The sequence below is a fragment of the Hippopotamus amphibius genome, chromosome 14 (genome assembly GCF_030028045.1).
Source record: "Hippopotamus amphibius kiboko isolate mHipAmp2 chromosome 14, mHipAmp2.hap2, whole genome shotgun sequence".
NCBI classification, from domain to species: Eukaryota; Metazoa; Chordata; class Mammalia; order Artiodactyla; family Hippopotamidae; genus Hippopotamus; species Hippopotamus amphibius.
The window spans coordinates 75,029,156-75,048,749 of NC_080199.1; the positions used below are offsets into that span (position 1 = coordinate 75,029,156).

The window sequence follows — 19,594 nt, forward strand, 5'->3', positions numbered from 1 at the left end:
TAACTAAACCTCCCACCTGGAACATTCTGTCATGCCCTATCACAAGACAGGAAAACAAAAGTGCAAGACAGCTGAAGGACTGTATGGATTTAAAAAATAAGGCCATCTGATTCTGAATACAAACAACACCTTTCTGAAGCTGACTAAAGGTGGGAATACCCACTTTTAGAAATAAAGTATACATGTCACATAATCCAGTCTAAATTAGAACTGACCTTTTTAAATAAAAGAGGTTAATGAAGTCCTGCATAATTAAGAGAGTTTAACATCATAAAAATTCAGTAACTCTCCTTATTTCCCAGCTAAGTAATTTTCCATTTGTTATTTTGCTTCTTACCTCCATCTGGCTTTTCCCCCCATTTGTTGAATTCTGGAGGTTTTCCCCCCAACTCATTTTCAGTTTCTTCCTGATTCTTGACTTCTTGATTTTTCTCTGATTCTATCTATGGCTCTACTTATGTCCATTTTACTGAAAGTCAGTCTCTATTCATGTGTCTGAAACAGACTATGAAAAATAGACTACAAGAAACAATGCACTCCTTTCTCATGTACCCTATTCTCTGTAAAATCACAATCCCCCGCTTGGGACTACCTTTAATTCTCTCCTTTACCTTACTATAAGCTATACGGAAAATCTACACATATATGCCCACTCCAAAAACAAAGAAAGAAATAAAGAAAAGAAAACCTGATACAACTTTTACCACTGATAAATAAAGGGAGAGTGACAACTGGTTGAAAGTAGCCACAGTTTATGAATGAAGGCAGTTCCTAACTTACCAATCAGTTGCCCCAAAGGCCTACTTTAAAGTTATCTGTTTTGAAACTCTGGCATCATTTTTTCTTATGAAAAGTTGTTTTTCAAGGTAACTAACTACACAACCCATAATATAACTCCAATAATGTACATTTGCAAATGAAAAATAGAAAACAACACTGCTGTGATACTTACAGAAAAACAAAATCAAACTAGTCTTATGCTAGTAATTAAAAAGAAAAAGGAACTATTCAGAATAGAGAAGAATGTAGAGATACAATGAGCCTGCACGTAAAAAACAAAACTGGTGTTTTGTTTTTCCTGAGGACATGGGGTTTCCAAATACCTGCAACAGAGGTTGATAGTGCTGGTCCTAAATAATGTCTAATTTCTCTTCAAAAGTTTAATACTATTTTCCTGGATATATAAAGATCACTAGTATTTTAACAGTCAATAATAGCCAGTCACTTTCAGGAGCACAAAGATTATAAAGAAAAATCTTCAGAGCCCGTTAGGCACTGAGTATAAGACAGAAGAGAAGCAGACAAGTAGCTAAGAAACAACCAACCTAGATAAGAAAGAGGGAGCAAATTCCCTCATGCAGAAGAAAGCTGCTGGGGTGGGGGCCAGGGGCCGGGAGAGTAGCCAGATTCTTCCACGGAGAGCCCACTAGATGGCACTACCAACCAGAACAGCTTGGCTGCTGCCGGGCAGGCAGGCACCCGCAGAGGGGAAGGAAGCTGTGAACGGGCTGCACACAGCTGAGTGGGACGAGGGGCTCTAAGTCTGGGCACTGCACTGTCCATGGTCCAGCAGCAAAGGAAGAGGTTTATACATGAAGCAAATGGAAGACTAAACACTGCTTAGACCCTACTCATTCTGGCCTTTCCTCTCTGTTCTGAAATTTTGTCTCATAAAGTGAAAGAGAATGAAATGAGAAGGGCAGTGGGAAGGCAAGCTATTCTTCTCCTTGTTTCTCCGTGTAAACAAGAGATTCTGCCTTATATCAAACCTCTGTAAGTTAATAAACGTTCAGAAACACCAAAAATTTTACATGAAAAAAACTAACGTTATCTTAAAATGACAACTGTATACCCTCCAAAAAATATGAATACAAACTGAATGGTATGAAATATTTACTTTAAATAGCTACATAACTTGCACAGAATAATCAAGGCAAGAGCAGCTACACTTAAATGCTCCTTGCAGATGTAGGTTCTTACTCTCCTATGCCTTGCGTTAACCAAGAAATAAAAACTAAAGAGCTAAGAATGTAACGGGACCTAAGTCCACAATATTGTGATGAAGTCAGACTATAACCAAATTCTACTAATGTACAAGAAGTGAGTGACAGGCTTTCATTAAGCGAAAGAAAAATAATCATTTAGAAACTAGCAAAACAATTTTCCTTCGAAAATAAGAATTTTGGATTGAAAGTGGACAACCGTTCTAACCGTAAAAATAGGTGACTTTAACACACTAAAAAGTGAAAAAAAAAGTAAAATGTTATTTAATGTACTTCATTCAGCTGACTAACTAATGTTTTAATCTATGCTGAGGACAAATTTCCTAGTCATAAAAATGCATTTTCACTTGAACAGCTAGAGTCTCTGACACTGTCATTAATTCTGTATATTCCAACTTATAAGGGCTCTACACTAAACACATCACAGTGATTAAGAAAACACATGTTCAAAATCTGCACAGAGACCACCCCCAGAATAAACTGAAATCTAGATTTAAAATCCTGAAATACTTTAAAATAAACAAAATTCATCATTAAAAAATCAAGCCTTAAGTTATTAATGAGTATCCATGTCAATTCTTACTCACCTGGTATTGAGCCATTAATGCCAATGGATTATTATTCTGACTGTTATCAAATGTTAAAACATCAAAAACTCCAACACAATTTACTCGCAACCTTTAAAGACCAGAAAATTTAAAGAAAATAATTAAAATGAGATTTTAAAAAAATTATATACTAGTGGAAATCGAACATTTCTTATGATATTAGGAGGGATCTCAGAATCCTATCCAATATTACCTCCTGTCCTACCCCCACGTAACATCTATCAATCACCATTTCAGAGATGACATCACAGACATCAAGTGATAGGCCTACGGTTATAAAAGTCAGGAATGGATAAAGCCAGGACTGTAATTCACATCTTTTGACCACCAGGCCAATGGTCTTTTCACCAAACCAAGCTGCATCTCTATTAGTTATTCATGAAAAGAGAACTAGTTAGAGCGTCTTAACAGCCGATGAAGATGTGTTCAGCACATTCAAAGCATTTTATAGGTGACAACTCATTCGCTCCTCTCAATAGTCTTATGAGGCGGTACCTTATGCATATGGAAAATGCAGATAATAACAGTACCTGTCTCACAGATTGCTGAACACGCAGATGTTAGTGAAGTAACTAACAGAGCCAAGATACGAACCCAGGTAACCCGGTACTAGACCTTGAGCTCTTTATGCTTTACTGCCCAAGACAACTCTCAAAATTTCAGCAACTCAAATAAAACTTTAGTGACGTCAAGGTCTGTGTTACTTAGCTCTTTATCACAGGTTCTCAAAGCATGAAACCCAATCAGCAGCAACAGCATCACCCAGGAACTCATTAGAAATGCAAATTCCCAGGCCCCGCCCCAGACTTCCTGAACAAGAACTCGGCAGCGGGGCAGCGGGGCGCGGGAGCTTGTGCTGACTAAACCCTCCAGGTTATCAGGACTCATGCCAGAATTTGAGAACCACAGTAGTACATAGAGAAGTCGTACTGATAACTGCCTGATATCCCCCCAGCCTCAACCATACATACCTCCCAAACCCTTACAAGATCTTGGTTGATAACCAGGCATTTTATTAAGAATTCAACAGTTTAAAAAAACTTACAAATGAACTCAAAGTCAGAGTAGTTCTTCTGGATGGATGGAATATATAAAAAAGTAGAATTAAACCAACTCATCATGCTATGTTTACCAAGCTGTCGTATGTTAGATGCTCGATAAAGAAGGCAAAACTAAAAATACTAGTACCTTGTTTTGCCAGTTATCAGAATCTTTGTTGGGTCCATAACTCGACATGCCAAACCTGCCGTGTGAATGGTACGCAACGCAGAACTCAGTTGGACAATATAAGCCCAAATAAGAGATTCTGGCAATAATCCAGCATGCTGTCTGGGCAATGGCCCATCATGTTGACCTATAAAAGCAAATTAAAAAATGCCATCTTCATTTAAATAATTAACTGAAAGACTAAAACATGCAAACCGAAAAGAATTTAAGAAACAAACTCAAATTTTCTTACTTATGATATTACAGCTTTATAGTATTAGCAGCAGCAGGGCTCTCACTGAGCTCTTTTCTGTGACCATTATAATTATTGCACAGTAAACAAAAATTATTTAAAGTAAGAATTTACACTTAATTGTGAGCCAAATAAATTTGAGTTCAGGTTACAAACAGGAACTACAGAGGTTATTTTTCTTAAAGTGTGGCTAAACCTTGCCTATATTACTGTTCAGGTGTGTGGGAACTGCACACCTGTGGCTGGAGGGAAACAAAAGTCTCCACCATCATTTATGTTGAGTGTTTTCTTATTCTCCTTATACTGCTCAGCCTCCTCTATTACAGCCGCATCAGTCAATGAGATGACACCCAATTCACATAAAAACATAAACGTAAAACAATGAATGTCATTTATGTGTAATGATGAAACACAAAAATAATTTGGTCTACCATGAAAAGTAATCCTTTTGATTCTATCAACTCTTGTAAGTGCTTCTTAATACTACTTTCTGGGTCACTGTTAATCAGTAGAAAAGAAGCTGTATAAATTTAATCTAGATATTGTAATTACTTCAGGGAATATGGCTTCATAAATCCCAGTGTTCATATGGTTGTAAGCAAACTGTTCTGAATCAGTTATAAAAGCAACACAATTAAATGGTTTATTGTAGAGATTAAAAATAGCGAATACGTACTTATGGCTTGAGATAAAATTTCCAGGGAAGAGCAAACACAAAATTCAAAAACTGCTATCCCTCAACCTAGATAAAACTAAAGATAAAACAATCTGGAAAACAGTGACAGATGACTCAAAAATCAGCTCTAGTGATAAATGTCAAGACAACATCAAAGACAACCACGAAGAGTTTAAACGACACTACTGCATACGTGTGGAAATAAGAAAAAGAGACAGTTACAGCAAACACAGCGCACACTGCGTGCCAGATTCTGTCTAGTTACTTTACTCACATGTCATTTTAAACCTCTTATTACAGCCCCGTATGGTATGTTATTATTATTCCCACTTTCTTTTCCGTACATTTCTTAAAATACGCGATTCTTTAGTTTGTTTTAAATTAACAAATTAAATAGTATAAGAAAGCATTATACTTCCATTTATGTCTCTACAAGTTCATAAAAACATTGGCTCTTTTTTTCTTCTTTTATTATTCATATCGGGAAAACAGAGGATTGCCTTATATTATAAACTGCTATAAGTTAAAGTATATATGGTACATTTAGGGAAACTACTATCATTCAAACAATACTTTTAAATACTAGAAAAAGAACCGATCCCATGAAAATGTAAACATAATACACCAAATAATCAGTCAACACCAAAAAAAAAAAAAAGAGAATTAAGATTAAAAAAAAAACCAGTAACACTGGAAAGGAGGAAAGGAGTGCTCTAAGTCTCAACAGGGGTCAGCTTCCCCCCCACGGACATCTGGCAGTATCTAGAGACATTTTTGGTGTCACGACTGGAGGAGGGGTTGCTCCTGGTATCTAGTGGGCAGGCGGCGGGGATGCTGCTGAACCCCCAGCAATGCATAGAAGGGCCCCACAAAAATAACGACCCCCCCCAAATGTCAGCAGCACTGAGGCTGAGAAACCCAGCTGTAAATTAAAGCCAACAGCCATTTCACAGGTGCTATTACTAAAATAAACTTCAACAACTACAACCATATTCATCCATAGGAAAAATTATACCACATCCCCTTCAACAAAATTATGTATGTGCTACAGATGACACGGCAAAAGGAAAAAAATGACCACACTATGTGACCAGATTTTTAATGTGAAACAGCCATGTAACCACAGCTTTCTTCTTTCAACTGTCAGAAAGCAAAGCTACAAGTAAACAGAAGTAATATATTTTTATTCATAACGCCAGTCTTTAAAGGAATCATGATCCAAAATGTACTGGAATGTGGACTCAAAAGGTCTTCTCCCTCCTTTCCTTCTCTCAGGAAATATTCAGGAAAATCTTTAACAAATTAAAAACCACAGCAAGAAGATAATGTTTCTTTCCTGCCCCCAAACAAGAAAATGACACATTTTCCTTCCCCCAAAGCATAAGCTAATTAATAGACATCTCAAAATGGATTTATTTTTACTCTGAAATGACTTATCCTTTAATAAGCATTGCTGAGAATGTAATTAAAATATTTTGGTTCTCTGCAATATTTGAACTATAAAACAGTTCTTTAAGTAAATATTAGAAAGGGGCAAAAAGAGAAAATATTCCCCATTTAAGTAAAAGTTCCCTGAAAATTTACTTTGAAGACTAGTTCGTTAAGTAACATGGAATACTACCTTTAAGCAAAAGCATTTGTTTAGGGAAATAACTATATATTGATAAATGACATACAGTCACACTGAACTATGCAGAAGGAGACAAAACAAAACAAAACAAAAAACCAAGACTGGAAAGAAATATACCAAGAGATTCATAATGGTTGTGCTTTCGGTGGTGAAGTTACAGGGATTATTTTTCAATTTACTGAATTTTCCAAACCATCTTTATTCAGGAAGCATATTTTTAAACAAAAAAAATTGTAAGAGGAAAAAAACTTTTATCATATTCTCAGCTACTACTTAAATTTCAGGTAATTACATGAATCTTTCATAACCCATCTTCATCTCAGTCTATACACCTAATACGGTATTTTCCTAACTTGCTACATACTGACTCCATTTCTTTAAGGTATTTCTTTTTTTAAATGCCAATAGGGTCTTTAAGCTGAATGACTCCAGGGCTAAATTTACATGTATTTTAAAATACAAAACTACTCTTCCACAGAGCAAAGGCATCTGTCAAACACAGATTGCTTGCACTTTTCTCTTACCCCACTTTCTCTTTGTGAAATAGGCATCCGCATTAGGGTCGTTGAAGTGTCTGCTCATCACAGTCTCTCCTCCAGCGTGGAAATCATATGCAAACACAAGAGCTTAAAACAAAACACAAACATTCATTACTGCAACCTGGCTTCAAATAATGAAGCCCACTAGCAGAAAGACAATTACAAGCCACTCACAAGGCTCTGCAAAAGCTTTAGTGGTAAATACTTCACGCAAGGTTACGATATTTGAGTGCTGAATTTTTTTCCACATATCAACCAATACCATGCACTTTGTGTTAACAAGACGAAAACCTGAAAAAGAAAAAATTTTCTGCTGAGCTGTAAACAACATCTCCCCCCTTATTTCATCAAAAATGTGCAGAAAAAGCCACGTTACACATGACTTATGAAATGCTAATTTCTAAATGAAATAATATATTTATTATTCTTTAAATTCATGTTAAATAAACTCATTCAGGAATTTTTGAATAATCTTAGCCTCACCAATACGATCCTAAAAGAGGATAATTTATCTTCCTTACCATGTACCCTCCGAAGGCAATAAGGCAGATCATCTTTGCTATTTACAGCTTTGTAGCAGGATGTAATGTATCCAAAATTACTTGATTTCTGTATCCGGTTGGGTGGTGGCAGTGGTTCTAGAGGGAACAGGCTATGGTAGCTGTCAACTTCTGTAGGGACTGCTAGAGTAATTCATAAGAAGATGACTTTAACTTGCAGACATTCACAAATATCTCAGATCTCAAAGTAAGGAAGAAGAAACCAAATCTATAAACCACGATATCAAACACACTCTGTATTCCAGAACAGTGTCAACATTCATAGCAATTCTATAGGACACACTCGTCTCACTATCGATAAAAATAGGCATTATAAAACAACAAAAGAATAACTAGATTTCATGCACTCAAAAATATTTATCTTTTACAATAGCACACTACCACTCTTGTTTCTCAGCTATTAGAAACAATTTGCATTTTCCCTTAGAGATAGTAAACATTTCTGATTCTGATGTTAAATAAAAATCAAGATAGTTTCTTTCTCTAAACATTTTATTTTGTACAAAATATGTTTAGACAATAGTGTTAAGTATGTGAATTCTTTCTTTTGAAGAAACTGAAAACAAATAATAAATTGGAGTGTATATGTAATATGTCTGTGTGTATAGCGATCTATATGTACAAATACAGCAATCTGTATCAAACTTTCAAATGATTCAGTGAAATAGCACAATTTGACTACCTAGCAAAACACAAAAGAAAAAAACTAAAACAACTTTACCACTATGCTTGCCATGTTCCCTTATATTTCCCATTAAGAAATACAGGTGAAACTTTATTAAGAAATTCCAAAAGACAGGTTCAAAATGACCCCTCTGCCTTTACCAAATATTTACACTCACTATCTCTTAATTCTCGAAACAGTTCTACGAGGGAGGATTCCCTATTTCATAAACAAGGAAAGTAAAGATCGCACATCTAGAGAGGGAGTCGAGATGCAAACCCAGGGTTCTGACTCTGTCGTCTTGTGCTCTTAACCCCTAGATGGCATTTTGGCCATAGTGCAAAACAAACATCAATTTCGTGTAACTTTCTAACCAAGGTCAAGGCACGTTCTACTGAAAAAAGGCAGTATAAGGGAAGTATAAACACAAGTGAATACAGCTGTAACTTTTGCCCATTTTCTATTTTTTATTTGAATAACCAGTTCAATTTCCACATGGAAACAAACGATGAATAAATATTGTTTCCTAGTTTTTTCATAAGGAGCACTTAATAAGGGACACAATTTCAAGTTAGTGAAAATATATTGAGTAGCCACTATGTATTAGTGAACACATATTAATGAAATACGGGTTCTTATCAAGAGGCTTAGAGAAAAACGATAGAGATTTACATAAAACAATACAGTACCAAGCAAAACAGCTTTTTAAAAAGTACAATTCACCATGGCACTGGTTCTTAAACTTTAGCACCCTGCAGAATTACCTACAGGCTGGTTAAAACAGTTTGCTGGAGCCCGGGCCCAGACTTTTGAGTCAGTAAGTAGGTATAAGGCAGGACCCAAGGATCTGCAATTCTAACAAGTTCCCAGGTGATAATGGAATGCTGCTGCTGGGTCAAGGTGCCAGGCTTTGAGAACCACTACACATGGAAATACACAGCCCTGGAAAGGAAAGCCAGGCCCAAGCATATTAGGAAAGATCTTACAGAAGATTTGGCATGTTTATTACAAAATGATGGGTGAGACTGCTTCCAATGAGCTAAAACAAACGGAAGAATGGTGAGAGAGCAAAGAGACCAACAACAAGGACTTGAAATTTACTCTGCCAAACACCAGTACTCAGAGCATCAATGTGACAAAGAGACTGAGTGAGGGACACAAGAAGCTAAAAATCTTATGCTCTTAACTCCTTTATCCCTCTATCTACTTTCAAGCAAGTCATGAATTCTATACACTGAAAGAAAAAAAAACTGTGCTTCAGTAGAAAACTGTGCATTGTCTAAAGGATAACCCTGCGGTGTCTGATTCTGATAATATGGAAGATATTTTACACCCCTGTAAGCTGTGAATAACTGAGAAATACTGCACCGCAAAATACTCCTTGTCTACAGACAATTCTGTCTAGTGAAGGCTCAACGGTCTTCCCTCCTCCCCTGTGGAAAAGACACTTTGTACATTTGTTTCAATATTCCTGATCTATGATGTGTCTTATAATATGGGGCTGGCTTCCTCATGACTTAAATACTGTACATCCTGATTTTAACCTTTTTCCAGAAAATCATCTTTTAACACTACATTTCCTAGTCTACTCTGAAATAATCATATGTGGCCTAATATTAACCTTAAAAACCAAATGTTTCCCCTAATAGACAGAAATACTCATTGTTGTTCTGCTGTTCTTTGCTTCTAGTTCAATTTAACAAATGCACAAAACTAAGTACCGATAAAGGGAACAGGGGTGCCTCAACCACTAGCATCAAAAATCAAAGTAAAGAAAACCAACTTGGAAGATTACAGACAAATGCACTCCTTAGTTTAGCCCAATTTTTAATCCACCAAATAATATTAAAAATAATGATAAAAAAAGAAAATTTTATTTTATTTCCTCTATTCAACTCAACGTCCCCTCAAAGAACACAGAGAATGACAGACTGAATCTAAGACACTGCGTGACTGAGGTGCACCATGGCAGACCCATGGCGGATTTTCTCAGGCTCGGTGCTAGTGGCATACTGGACCAGACCATCTTCGCTGTCGGGGACTGTCCTGTGCGCTGTAGGCTCTTTAGCAGCATCCGTGGCCTCAACTCACTAACAGTCAGCAGCACCCACTGCCAGCTGTGACAATCAAAAATGTCCCAGACACTGCCAATGACCCATGGGGGTAAAACCGTTTCTGGCTGAGAACCACTGACCTACAGGAAATAAATTATGATGTGAGTTGAGAAGTACTAATTCAATGGAAGTATGAAGAATGGAACGGAAAAGGGAAAGAAAAAAGTCAGCAAGACCAAGATTAATAAATGAGCCAACACGAGACAAAGGTTAACAGTGAACATGAGACATGAAAAAGATCAGAGTGAGAGCAGCAACAGAAAAAACCATTTATTAAACCTTGTTTGAACACAGGTATGCAGAATTGGATTAACGACAGTCTAGTCTGTGACACTCAAATCAGTGGTTCATGTCCATGCATGGCCTGCAGAGACAGATAAGCATCTGCAAACTCGGTGCACAAAACGAAGGCTCAGACCTTGACTTTAACAGTCATCTAAATACACTCTTCTCTACCAACCTTTCTTCCTTCCCATTTTTCCTTCCCTTTTTATATAGTTTGATTATACTTTCTTCTTTCTTCCCTTTTTCTTCCTTCCCTTTTTATATAGTTTCATTATACCTATATGTATTCCTCAAAAGTTTATTATGTACATGTATGTATATGTGCATATACACATGCACTTATTGATAATGTAAATACATATATAATTTCAACTTCATAAAAAGGTATCATGCTCTATGTAGTCTCTTGCAGCTCACCTTTTAATTTAGTATTACATTACTGAGATTCTTCCATATTAATGCCTTCTTTCTGAAGTGTACTTTCTTCATTTAAATTGCTATATGATATTCCATTGTCTGACAATGTCAGTTAATTCATCCACGGTCCTTCAAGATGAACATTCAGATTGATGGAAATTTCTGCTATTGTAAGCAGTGATGTTATGGACACTTTATACATTTTCTGGTTAAAAATATATAGTTTACCTTTATCTAGGAGCAGAACTACTAGATCACTGGGTACACAGATATTCAACTTCAGGAATTTTCTGAAGTGATAATAACACATCCACCAATTCGTATGGCCAACAACAGTGCACTGGCGAGCCCGCACCCTAACAGTGCACGTGCTCTGACGCTCCAGTGCTCTCTTATCTGTCTTTCCCTGATCAGCAGTGATGCTCAACATTTCTTCATATATTTTTGGCTGTATGAACTTCTACTGTCTTGAAATGCCTTTTCCTATCTTTTGGCCATTTTTCTTTTTTTTTTAAAGGCCGTTACTAATTTGTGGTTTTTATTTTCTTTCTCTTTCTGTGTAAATATCTTCCTCAAGTTTTTTCTTTCCTATAGGTATCTCTGGAGTGCTTTTAATTTTAATTCAGTAAAATTTATTAGTACTTTATTTGAGTCAACAATCTTTACCTCCAGTGTAGGAAATCATTCTACTAAAACATTAAATTTATTCAACTGTGTTTTATAGTACAAATTTTAAAGTTTTGTTTTTGACATTTAAATTCTTAATCTATTCCGAGTTGGTTTCTGCATGTGGTTTGAGATGATACAACTGTAACAATACAATCTTTTACCATAAAGAAAGCCATTTTTTCCAATGCCTTCCTTTCCCCATTGATTAGCCATCTCTATTACAGAATATATCTAGGTTCTCCCCAGTATGTTCCAGTAATCAATTTGTCTAACCCGGTGCCATGACCACACTGCTTCAGTTACCAAAGACTCAAACCAAGCCTCCCCTCCCCAATACACCCAGAATCCTAATCCTAATCTTCAAAGTGCTCAGGTAGTCTTGGACCTTTACTCTTTGATAAATTTTATCATATAATATGAAAAGCTCTGCTATACTGTAATATAATAAAAATAAATAAAGACCAAATCTTGATTAGACATGTGGAACCTTCAGCCAATCCCCCAACCTTCCACAGAGAGGAGAGAGGCTGGAGACTGTGTTAATTACCAGAGCCAGAGATTTAATCAACCATGCCTAGACAATGAAACCTCCATAAAACCTCCTAAACAGTGGGATTCAGAGAGCTTCACAGAGTTTGGAGGTTGGTTAGCACCATGAAGTGCTGGGAGGACGGCACACCTGGAGGGGGCATGGAAGCTCCCTATCTCACCACCCCCACACTCTGCCCCATACATCTCTTCCATTTGGCTGTTCCTTGAGTTGTACTCTTTTATAATAAACCAGTAATAGTTCATAAAGTGCTTTCCCAAGCTCTGTGAGTCATGCCAGCTGATCACCGGACCTGAGGGCATGTTATGGAAACCCCCAAACTTATAGTTGGCCAGACAGAAGTCTGAGTAGCCTGCGTACCCCATTTCAGCTGACATCTGAAGAAGGAGTGGTCTTATGGGACTGAGCCCTTAATAATTAAATTGTTAGGACATGAATCAGGTGTCAGAAGTATTGTGAGTAAATACCGCTCATGAGCTTTGACTGAAATTATACTGAATCTATAGATTAGTTTACAAAAATTGACAATCATTATGTCTTCCTGGTCATGAATATAGTATTTCACTCTATATATTTATCTTATTGAACGCCTCTTAGTAAATCTCCGCCATTGAGATCTTACATCACTTTTGCTGTATTTACTGATATTCTGAAACCACTGTAAATAGCATCTTCTCTTTTCTCTTTTTTTCTCCCCCCTGGCTACGGCCTCAAAGACAATGCTGGATAATAATGGAAATTCCAACATGAACATTTCAAGGCTATGACAGGTAAGTTTCCTGCCCATCTAAAGTGGAAAAGATCAGTCTTAAGACATAACAGCCAGACATATTCCTTTGAATTCTTTAGCAATCAAGAAGATACACAGTAGACTATGCTGAATCCCTGATTACAACCAGGTGTTTTGAGATTATTGCTACAGCAAGTATTATTGACAAAGTTTTGCTAAATTAAACCACATTTAATCGTGTCTATACAGAATAAGCTAGGGAAAGAGATTTTAACGCTCTCTGAGAAACATTATGGTACAGTCAGAAAAATCTAAGTTTAAGTCCTGACAATCACTAGCCACTGGTCTTGGAGGCAAGTTACTTAACCTGCCTGTTAACTTCAGTTCCTTCATATGTAAAACAGAGGTGATAATATTAGTATCTACACCACAGGAGTTCTGTGAGTAAACACTTATACACAGAAAGCCTTAAGTACACTGTCTGGAATGCCAGTCTCAATAATAATAACAATCAGCTCCCCGGCCCCTCCTTAAGTACCTATACTTCATCGAGTTTCAAAAGATAATAATATTCTAGTGCACAGTGAGGTAAATCACCATGAATTCTAAAACTACCTATTTTTTGGATGAACTAGAATCTTGTCACATGTAGGATTATTTGAAGAAAAAAAAAAAAAACTAGATGACCAATGGCATCTCAGCATTCTTCTTAAGTAGATTTCAAATAAATATATTCATAAAACAGTAGTTAGTTTAAGGCATAAAAACACGTAGGCCTACATAGGGATTATATTCTCTTTCAAAAGGAAGGACCAATCGACTTGCATTTTACCTGGCATATCTGCTTGATCAATTTGAGCCATTGTTATTAAATGCCTGTTAATCAGCTCCTAAGAAAAGAAAATAAGTATATTTATATCTACACACAGCTTTTGAAATCTGGACTGTCTATTGCAACTAAATAGCATAAGTATTAATATTTTTGGGATGTGTACTCTTTAATGTTGATATCATGAAATAACATTTCCAATAATGGTGAAATGTCTAAATTCCAGTCCTAGATAGACCTGCCCATAACTAAGGTTGGTTTCAAGTAGCAGTGCTATAACCCAGAGCATACAGCTGGCTCTGTGGCCAAGCTCGTCAATAATTCACTCCACAGACATTATACTGGTGCAACTTACTTCTGTGAAACAAAAACATTTCTGAGAATCTAAGAGTAAAATAAAATTCTACATATCAAATAATACCTGTTTAACAACAACAACAAAAAACTAAATTATCTTAGAAAACCAACTTTATAGAAAATATTGAGCTCTCTTAAAATGAGGTTCATTTCTAGGTCAAATTACTTATTAGCTAACTACTACAGACATTAGCAAAAAGTGGTCTAGCAGTTAGAAACCATTTAAATTATTTATTTATATACTTCAGAGACCTTTCAATGCACAGGATGTGAGGTGCAAAAAGATGGCCCATTTAAATAGCTATTCCATGTTTTACATTCTAATACAGTTACTTGCAATTTTCCTGAAAAACAGTTTTCCTTAAATAAATTTATCAGATTCATAAACTCTAAATTCTATCTGCTTTAGTAGAGCATATTTGATTAAATAATACAATGTGAAAGAAGCTCTGTTCTTTCTCCAGTTCTTTGCTGAAGCATGACAGACATTAAGCGTTTCCCCTCTGAACTCTGAAAGCCTACCTGCCGGAGCTCATCAGCCATGAAGAAGGAAGGTGCATTCGCTTTCGGTTGCATGTAAGCAACATGAGGTGCAGTTGGAGGATAAATATGGTAGTTTGGAAATACCTGTAAGATGGGAAGGGGGAAAATATAATGATCAACTTTCCTCAACTGATAAGCATTACCACTATTGTGATACAGTTTGTCTTTAAATGACAGTGAATCAAACGCCTCAGAGAATAGCTGTTGTTTAGTACACATTCTGAATTCTTTTTTAAAATAATCTTTATTGAAACAAATTTTTAAAAAATCTAATGAGAAAGGAAACACGTCTTCAGATGCAGTAAAATTTTAGCTCCAATGAGAGGCAAAAATAGCTCTTTTGAAATATTTGTATTTTTTAAGGCAACTGGAAGAGAGGAAGAAAGATATTCAAGGTGCTTGGGCACAGTCAGATCATGTAGTAACTCTGCCCTGGCCACCCAAAGAACTCCCCTCTTGACAGGTTTCTTGTGACCAAACTAAATAAAGTGTTTTCTAGATACTGGTTAACACTTCAAACTAAAACAGGAAAAAGGACCAACATGCTCTGGGTCAGCAGTGGAGGTGAACAGAAGGGTGTGACAATATGTTTACCTTCCAATCAAACTACAACAAAGTTACTGAATTCTGCTTCCAGCTTCTTGTCTTTGACTCTTCCCACCACCCTGCTTTCCTTTGTTCCTCTGCGCCCCCTTCCCTTCAACTGGTCCAGGATACAAAACCAAAACCTAAGTATGTCCTAAAATATATTTTGTTTCACTCTTTCATTTTTAAAGCTGAAACAAACATTTTTTCCCCTCTTTTAAAAATGAATCCAGCTGATTCCTGTTGCCCTCAGATGACCATTCGGCTCTGGATCTCAAACAGGAAGTGGTTTTGCAATACCTATAAGGTTTCCTCTAACCTATACCTGCAGGGAGAAGAGTGCCTCCTTTCTCTTGCCTTGGATTCCTTACTTCAGGTTAGTATATTTGGGCTTAACTACTTCAGGTTTACCAGGAGCATATTTTTAGGAGTGGTTTGAAGGGTAAAAACATTATCAATGTGCCAAATGTGTTATATAAATCTCCACAAAAACAGCTGAGACAGTTTTGTGACAAAAGAACTTTATAAACTTTTTTCTACAAATGTGACAAAATAAAAACATAAATAATTATAAAACATAATAACCCCCCCCAAAAGTAAAACATTGATGGAATTCTTACTTGAAAGAACCAAGGAAAGTCTCTACTCTACCTCAATTATTTGACCTTCTGTTCGGCAAGCTGTTCTGTGATAATTTTTGAAAGATCTCTGACGAAAAACAAAACAGAACAAAAAACTATTAGCTATTTTATTATTTTTTAGAAAGCATTTTACATGATTTACAAGTACTTATATATATAAATGTTTTCACATTTACTTCTCACATGGTGGTCAGGTGCTATTACCCCACTTACAATCGGGGGACCAGTCTCAGAGGTACTAAGATTCAAGAGTCACAAAACAATGGCGGAACTTGGACTCTTAAAAAGGAAAAATAAAAATCTGTTGTCTTTCCACTCAAATTGGCTTTTAGCAAAATATTAAATGTAATCAAAATAAATCACTAATTTAACTTATGGGTCAAGATCTGCTTACTAAAGTCCAAATATACTTTTCATCTATGCCTGTCAGTTATGATTTTGTCAAATGTCTACAGTTTAAACCAGCTTTCATATTTTAATGGAATTTGGCTTTCTTACTCATGAGATCTTCATCTACTACTTATTTTCCTATAGTTAAATAATTTTTGAACATTGTCAAAATTCTGAAACTAAAAAGGTACAATTTATGTAACATGACACTTCCCTCTCCTCCCCTCCCCCTCTCCTCTCCTCACAGTCCTTTGGTAGCTCTTTCCTTACCCGTAATCAGGGCTCACTAAACCTCCTCCCTCCTTACCAATGACCCACACTGTGTCCTCTATGACTCAGAGTTCCAGCTATTAAATCACTGCCTCGCCTGAGCAAGCGTAAATACCATCAGTTTGCTTTCAGTAATTACTGATAAAATTCCATCTACTTTCTCTAACTTCTTACCAGAGATGAAACTACCTATACCTATAAACAAATGTCAACAAACATCAACTTCAGCTAGCACAAGTACTAGATAACCCCATAAGTAAAACATGCCATAAAGTAGTAAAGTAGAGCTTAAACATAATCTAATTTCTGATTACAATCAGATTTCTCCAAAACTAGAGTTATTCTTAATGCAGAAATAGATTACTGTGAAGAGGTAAGAAGAGCTCAGAATTATCATCTAAGTTAGAAATTACTTTTTCACATCACAGTAAAAAGATACAAGAGGGAGTGAACCTCCTTGTTAATCTCATTAATAAGAAGGAGCTGTTTTAAGAGCCTTCTCTTTTCTCCTTTAATGCAGACATACCATTCCAGTCAAAGGTGCTGGAGTTGTGTCTGTATAGAAGTACGTCGTCCCACCGACGGTTTCCTTCTGGATCACCTGACCAGAAGATGGAGTCTGAGAAACAGGATTATTAACAGGTGTAGAGGCAGTAGAAGGCACCATGTAATTTGCTGGATTTGGAGTGTGACTTCTTCTTCTGGGAGCAGGAGACGTGTGTGGAGTGATCTTGGGGGAATGAAGAGGGGAAGATCCAGCAGACAACGACATTCCTGAAGAAGATGAAAAAATGTTTTTTAGAAGGCAAAAATTGGTTTTAGAGAAAAAAATCTGGAAAATAAAATGCAAACATTCATTTGGAAGAAACATCTTTAGCAAAATTCTTTAAGTGCAAAGAGAAAAGAATTTTATCTTATTTTAGAGAAAGCTCTGATAAAAGCAAATGTAAAGAATTGTTTTTTCAAATATAGTCACTTCCAAATAAAATAGGAAATTTACTGTAAGAAAAAGTCTCCTCCATATCAAGGTTTACATGAGAAACTTCAATAATAAGAATTACTGATAATTAGTTTAATCCAAAAATGAAAAATTACTGGGACTCTATATAAAATCATGCCTTTTATAAAAAATCCTTTCTTCTATAAAAGGTATAATTCCTTTTTTCTAAAGAATCATTTAAAACTATAGCTATTAACAATACAAATATCACATTTTCCTAAAATATTTTAGGATCAAAAAAATCAAACTATTTAATGAGATTTATTAGATTTATTTTGGCCAAATACAATTAACAATTTAGTCTTAGTTGAAAATACATGGCAGCTTAAATACCGTATTTTTTTTAATCAAAAAGTATACTGTTTTGATGCCTTCTATCTTAAATAGGCATGTGCTATAGTAGAGCAACTGAAAATTTCTGCAGATGTATACTTTTAAAAATGAGGCCGCCTGACATCACTTTGTTCTAGTGCAAGTTTCACCTAAACACAACGAGTAAGAAACCAACCACTGTGTGCAGAGTACCCTCTACCATGAATCTACGGTGAAGAAAGGGAATTGTCTTCACCCTTCAGGAGATTCCAAGCTAGCTGAGAAAACAAGACCGAGTCACATGTAAAAGAGAAAATGACTTACAAAAACACTCAAATATAAATTAATATACTGTAAACTACATGCATAAATGCAGATGGAATGCAAATTAAGTAACACCAGGTAGAGTTAATCAAAGGCTTAATGGAGGTGATCAGTTCTGAGCAGAGACTGAAAACGGTTTCTAGAGCTACAGTTATACTTCCTGAAAAAATTAGCTTATCCAGGAACTATTTTCTGGCCATTTGGGGAACAACTAAAAACCTTCACCTTTGAAGTAATATGCTATCTCATAATTCAAGAAAGAAGTCACCAAAATGCTTTTGGTCAGAAATATGATTAACAGGGATATGAATTTCAATTGCTAAGAACTCATAAAACACCAACATTGTTTTTTGAAACGATGTAGGTGAATAAAAATAAGGTGACAACTGAGATAATATTTATCTTTACTCTAGATAGCCCTCTGTACTTTCTAAAGAGCCCTGACATAATTATTTCGTCTGATTTTCTGAGCGACTAAGTGAGGTGGGTCAGATTTCAAGCACCGCAGTACAGATCAGAATTTAGACATAGCAGGTTTGTTATCTGACCAACGACAGATGTATACGGTCAACAGCAAAGCCAGGCCTCAAACCCAAGTCTCCAAAGTTCCAATTTAATACTCTTCCTGCTATAACACAATGTCTACTGCAATGACATTAAAATAGGCCAGGAATTTCACAAGTATGTCTTAAATACATCTAAGAGAAACTTTAAAAGTCTAAAACCCTTTTTTAAAAAATGTATACGGAAGCCAAGCCATCATATTAAGATATGAGCCTAATTTTTTAAAAACGGTTCCAGAGTTCTGTGTGTTTTCTAACTCTATATATTACACATTTAATTGTAGGCTAATAATCCATACTGCAAAAATTGGGAGGATTATTAAACTATTTTGGAAAGATAAATATCCCCACTTATCTAATATGAAATGTATCTACATAATTTTCCTAAAGCTAGCCTCTAAAGCCTTTCCAAGATAAAACTGGCCAAGCCACCAAAAATGAGTAAATTTGTTTACTACCTTTAAATAACAGCAGCAAATACAGCTACCAATTCTTAAGCACGTTCCATGTTTCAGGCACTCATAAAAGTGCTTCACGTACACCAGACTACTTAATCCTCACAACCACCCTGTGAGGTAGGTGTATCACAGTCACCTCACAGAGGAATAAACGAACTTTAAAAATCATTTTTAAAAATTCATCGTAAGGGTAAATATTGGTTATTAAACAAAAGAATCAAGACTCAAACTCAGGCCTACTTGATTCCAAAGCCTGCGCATGTAGCCAATATTCAATGCAGCTGCCCGACCCCTGAGCCTCACACAGGGACTGGAAAGGGGGGTCCTTCACACTCCGCAGCATGAGTGTGGCTACTTCGGCTGTGTGTGGGGGGAAGCGCAGAGTGGTGGTGCAGCAAGCGAGGAGGGAAAGGGTCTG

General features: G+C 36.2%; 1 protein-coding gene across 3 annotated transcripts in view; it reads right to left on the bottom strand.

Moving 5' to 3' along the window:
* PAN3 (poly(A) specific ribonuclease subunit PAN3) overlaps positions 1 to 19,594 on the bottom strand; it is a 112,218-nt gene that overhangs the window by 16,782 nt on the left and 75,842 nt on the right. For 2 of the 3 annotated variants that reach the window (XM_057707423.1, XM_057707421.1), the window contains 9 exons: positions 17,046 to 17,293; positions 15,870 to 15,926; positions 14,613 to 14,717; positions 13,737 to 13,794; positions 7,437 to 7,598; positions 7,090 to 7,206; positions 6,901 to 7,002; positions 3,800 to 3,965; positions 2,591 to 2,681 (listed from right to left, as the gene is read on the bottom strand). In XM_057707423.1, coding sequence (XP_057563406.1) covers positions 2,591 to 2,681; positions 3,800 to 3,965; positions 6,901 to 7,002; positions 7,090 to 7,206; positions 7,437 to 7,598; positions 13,737 to 13,794; positions 14,613 to 14,717; positions 15,870 to 15,926; positions 17,046 to 17,293 — 1,106 coding nt within the window. The remainder of the gene's footprint in view (positions 1 to 2,590; positions 2,682 to 3,799; positions 3,966 to 6,900; positions 7,003 to 7,089; positions 7,207 to 7,436; positions 7,599 to 13,736; positions 13,795 to 14,612; positions 14,718 to 15,869; positions 15,927 to 17,045; positions 17,294 to 19,594) is intronic. The other variant, XM_057707422.1, reaches the window with a different exon arrangement.